General features: G+C 56.9%; 1 protein-coding gene across 1 annotated transcript; it reads left to right on the plus strand.

Moving 5' to 3' along the window:
- The first annotated feature begins 26 nt into the window (after positions 1 to 26).
- Positions 27 to 2,753, plus strand: LOC104542612 (phosphatidate phosphatase PPAPDC1B-like). The gene is made up of 6 exons (XM_010186978.1): positions 27 to 143; positions 852 to 942; positions 1,159 to 1,222; positions 1,310 to 1,434; positions 1,783 to 1,953; positions 2,584 to 2,753. The coding sequence occupies exons 1-6, from the start codon at positions 39 to 41 to the stop codon at positions 2,751 to 2,753; spliced, it is 726 nt and encodes a 241-aa protein (XP_010185280.1). The 5' UTR covers positions 27 to 38.
- The last annotated feature ends 2,017 nt before the right edge of the window (positions 2,754 to 4,770 follow it).

The raw sequence follows: 4,770 nt of genomic DNA on the forward strand, positions 1-4,770 counted from the left end.
CCTGCCCCAGATCTGATTATTCTTTCCTCCCCAGGGTGATGGAGTTTTTGCCTCCGTTCCAGCGGGTGGTGCAGCCCGAGGAGATGTGGCTTTATAAGAACCCGTACATGGAGGTGGAGCACGTCCCCACTGTGCCCATGTTCGTAAGTTCAGCGCTTCCTGCATTTGCTTGGGTTTGTTTTCTGATTATAAACCGTCCTCTCAAAGCACAGCTACCAGCTTAGGGTCTTGTGTTGCAGACACCTGGAGTCTTTAATACATACACTGACAGCACAGTCTGCTATTGCACGCTTGACATTTACAGTCATTTCTGTCACCTTTTTAGGTTTTACCAGCCAGGGGTGTCCTAAACTTAACTGAGCTGATAAGAACCAGTGAGAATTGTCACTGTTTATGGTCGATTTCACGTCGGTATCACTGGCACCACGGAGGTCCTCTCATTTTCAGGGAGTGTTTTCTTGAAAGCCGCTATTTCCAGCAAAGGGTTGTTATAATTTTGTTGTGAAAATGTCACCCCCAGGTCTCCAGGCTGTGTTAAAAGGGGTTAATATAAAACTGGGAGTGCTGAATTTCAAACGGAATAGTCCATCGAAGGGGCTGTCTCTTCCTCTGAAGCAGGGGTGTTTGGGGGAGACGCTCCTGGGTCGGGCACACACCCCCTTCCCAAACAGCGCTGCTGATTTTCTGCAGGAGGTGGGTTTGGCTGGGGCGTAGTTGGGTTTGGGGAGCAGAGGCTGCTGCTTGGCAGTGGGGAAGGAAGGTCTGTGATCTCCCTGAGCAGTTGCTGCTGTGTGCTGGTGAGGGTGCTTGTACCTAACAGACACCTCGAACAGCGCTCTCCTTTTGGGCAGCTCATCGCGTTCCTGTCCCCCGCGCTGCTCATCGTCCTGGCCAGGGTGCTGCTGAACGCTGACCGGGAAGACACCCAGGAAGCCTGCCTCGGTGAGCTCCTGGTCCCCGAGAGCCGCAGCCCCGAGGGCTCTGCTCTGGTGCTGTGATCTGGGGCTCCCCCAGATGGGTCCTTGGCTCTTGCTGGAGCACAAGCGCTGTGCCTGGGCTACCAAAGCCGCGCTGTGTGGCTCCAGATGAAGCCTGAGCACTCAAAGCTGCAGATTCAGGTGAGGCTGATGCTGACGTGACCTCTCTGCTCTCTCCCAGCTGCCAGCCTTGCGCTCGCCCTGAACGGGGTTTTCACAAACGCCCTGAAGCTCGCTGTGGGCAGGTGAGAGACCGGCTCCTTCCTCGCTGTGCACCGTGGGTGTTCACCAGGACACCGGGGTGCTCAGGTGTGCTTTGTTCCCTGCCCCAGGCCACGGCCGGACTTCTTCTATCGCTGCTTCCCAGACGGACGAGCGAACGCGGAGCTGGTGTGCACGGGTGACCCTGACGTCGTGACCGAGGGACGCAAAAGCTTCCCCAGCGGACACGCTTCGTGTGAGTTTACCACGTCCCCTACCCCCTGCAGCCCCACACAGTGACCCATGGGGAGCAGCTTGGGTTTGCTTTTGTGCCCCCCACGGCTTTGGCTACATCCATTGGCCTGTATGGAGGCCTCTGCTAAGCAAAAGGTGACAGATGCAATGTGAAGCTGTCAGGAAGGAGGGATGCTTGCCAGGTACCAGTTTATGGCTCCTCTATGGCTCAGGAGCCGGTGGTCACTTGGCTGGTGTGGGCAGGGCACTCGTCCTGTTTCAGCCCCTCCGCTGCAGCAGCAGAGGGTGAAGGTCTGGGGGTGCAGGGCAGAGCTGGAGCCGTTTCTGAAGCCGCACGTTTCCCTTCCAGTCGCCTTCGCTGGCCTGGCCTTCTGCGCCTTCTACATCGCCGGGAAGCTGCGCTGCTTCGCTCCGGGCCGGGGCAGCCGGGCCCTGCGGCTCTGCGCCTTCCTCCTCCCGCTCTCCCTCGCCACCCTCATCGCCGTGTCCCGCACCTGCGACTACAAACACCACTGGCAAGGTGGGTCCGTGTCACCCCTGTGCTCTGAGCGGGGGTCTCAATGGCACCTTGGAGTGCCATCACCTTTTAGCCTGGAGAAGAGAAGGCTGAGGGGAGACCTCATCACCACCTACAACTGCCTCAAGGGAGGTTGTGGAGAGGTGGGTGCTGGGCTCTTCTCCCAGGTGATGGGGGATAGAACAAGGGGAAACGGCACCAAGCTGTGCCAAGGGAGGTTCAGGTTAGAGATAAGGAGGAAGTTCTTTCCTGAGAGGGTCGTCAGAAGCTGGAACAGGCTGCCCAGGGAGGTGGTGGAGTCACCATCCCTGGATGTGTTTAAAGAGCGGGTAGATGAGGTACTTAGGGATATGGTTTAGGGGGTAGACAGGAGTGGTTGGACGTGATGATCTCAGAGGGCTTTTCCAACCGAGTGATTCTGTGATTCTGTGTGATTGGGTTTTTCGATTACTCCTCTGGGGGAAATTTCTTTGCTGCCTTTGTCTTTGTTTTTGAAGTACAAGCTTAGTTCTATACCAGGTCAAGTCCCTGATCCATCTCAGCTCCGAGCAGGCTGACAATCCTGCTGCAGAGCTCACTGACAAGGACTGTGATGGTAACAGGACGTTGACTCTGCTCTGCTCTTGCCTGCAGACGTGTTGGTTGGCTCAGCCATGGGCCTGGTGCTGGCGTACCTCTGCTACCGGCAGTACTACCCCCCTCTGACGGACTCCACGTGCCACAAACCCTTTCTGTGCAAACCCAGGCAGCTGCCAGCGCCCCAAGGAAACCCCGCAGCGTCCGGCTTCCACCTGGACATTTAGCGACAAGCAGCGTCCCATGGCCCCTGCCTGCTGCTCCTGAGTGCTGGGGCAGGGGAAGGCTTTGGGGTGGCTGATGATGAGAAGCAACTCAAGTGAGGATGGCCCTGAACCCAAGCAGCGCTTGGTAAGTTGGGTCCAGATTTTGAGGTCCATCCCTCCCTTTGTGCCCATGAAGCGAGCGAGGTGCTTGGTGTGTGAGGCTGCGGGGGGACAGCCCGGGTGCGAAAGGTCCTGAAGAAGGAACTGGGAAAACGTGGATCTGGTGTGCTTCATCCAGTGGGAACTCCTGTGTCCAGCCCAAAAAGCACCCCTGTTCATCTCTGACCCAGCCGAGCTGTCCCATCCCCGCTCATGGGGTGCACCTGGCCAGGTGAAGTGCAGGACCCGCTCCCTGTGCTGGATTCCCCTCGTTTCAGCCACAGCTGAGCTAATTCACAGTAATGAGCGTGAGGGTGCCGTCTGTAACATGGATTGGGGTGGAGGGAAGGTGCAGCGAGCGTGGTTCTTTGTACTGTTGTACTAATTTGTACTATTGCTCTAGCCCCGATTTTTTTCTGATTTGCCAAATAAAGGAGTTTAATTTTTGTAACGAGCTGTGGTATTAAAACCTTCACTGCCAGGACTGGGTTTTCTGCTGTACAAACCATTTCCCCTGGTGCATCTGCAGGGGTTTCCGGGCTGGGGTTCACTTTGTGTCTCTCTCCTCGCAGCTTTAATTCGGTTGCAGAGGTGGCAGGGGCACCAGTGGTGTCTGGCAGCGTCCCCCAAGAGGGGCTGGTTTCTCAGTGGAGGGGTAGAGCTGAGAAACACAAGGCACCGCTGCCGGGCAGCGCTGTTGTACGCACTCATTTGGCACTCATCTCCTCCGTAGGTGTGTGTGCATACGTACAAACAGCTCTCTGCCAGGCTCAGGACATGACAGCACTGAAAACACCACCCGTCATCTGCAATTTGGGCCATTTAAGCCCTCTGTGACCCTGCTACTACACAAGTAGCTTTACTTCCCCCTAAAATTGTCCCCATGCGACTTCTTCAACCCCTCCCAGACGTGCACGCACCGCAGTCATCTACTTATTTATTTTGGCTTTTACTGGAAAAGACATTAAATAACATTTAAAACGTATTTAATCTTTTTTTTTTTTTTAAACAAAGTGCATAACTTAAAAAGCCGATGATGAGAGTGTCCCGTGTTAAGACTGTTCCCTCTCCTGCTCTCGTAGGGGATGCTGCAGCAGTCAGTTCAGGCGCCGGCCGAGCAGCCTCTGCCCCTGCAGCCAGGTAAAAGAGCAGCTTCGGTTCCTTTGGGACGGGAGGAGGGGGCGCAGGCTGCAAACAAAACCTTGCCGGTAGTGCAAATAACGTGGTGGTGCAACGGAGGAATGAACAGGGGGTGGGGAAAAGGCTCCTTACCCCATGCAGGGCGAAAGTCAGCGGCAGGGAAAGTGGTTTGGCTCTTCCCAAAGGCTGTCACACAACTGAGCGTCCTCCGCCTCGCCCAGGCTCCCAGTGGGCAAGGGGACCCCCCTGGGGATGCTCTGGCCCCGTCCCCCTGCAGCGCTGGTGTCGTTTCTTCAGGGGGGATCATGGGGACGCAGCACCCAGACCCCACAGCGCTCGGCTCCCTCTTTGCTGGCTGCATTTCATGCATTGAACACCAGACCCCACAGCCACCCCACAGCAGCAGGGATGGTTGCTCCGTGCCCACCCCACAGCAGCAGGACAGGACCATTGCTCCGTGCCCCAGCACAGCACAGGACTGAGGAGCAGTTGCTTCCCCCAGCCCAGCTCTGGTTCGGTCTGGAGGTGAAGCTCCCCTGGTCCTACACAAGATGCAGGCAGAGCCTTGGGGTGCCCTTGCTTTGCCAGCCCCTGGGCTGGGTGAAGATGAGGATGAGGATGAGGATGCTGAGAGGTCCCTGGGTCGAGCGCACACGAACGCCGCTGTCACGAGCGTCTCCTGGGGCAGCCGTGCCTGGCACAAACCACGCAGCAGCAGCAGCAGCAGCAGCTGGAGACG

The sequence above is a fragment of the Mesitornis unicolor genome, unplaced genomic scaffold, assembly GCF_000695765.1.
Source record: "Mesitornis unicolor isolate BGI_N332 unplaced genomic scaffold, ASM69576v1 scaffold29966, whole genome shotgun sequence".
In the NCBI taxonomy this organism is placed as follows: domain Eukaryota; kingdom Metazoa; phylum Chordata; class Aves; order Mesitornithiformes; family Mesitornithidae; genus Mesitornis; species Mesitornis unicolor.

What these genes read in the sequence shown, in the direction of transcription:
- LOC104542612 (XM_010186978.1), top strand. Translation starts at nt 39, where the DNA reads ATGGAGTTTTTGCCTCCGTTCCAGCGGGTGGTGCAGCCCGAGGAGATG. An exon ending in CACCCAGGAAGCCTGCCTCG is followed by an intron (nt 943 to 1,158) that starts GTGAGCTCCTGG and finishes GCTCTCTCCCAG; the next exon opens with CTGCCAGCCTTGCGCTCGCC. An exon ending in CCCCAGCGGACACGCTTCGT is followed by an intron (nt 1,435 to 1,782) that starts GTGAGTTTACCA and finishes TTTCCCTTCCAG; the next exon opens with TCGCCTTCGCTGGCCTGGCC.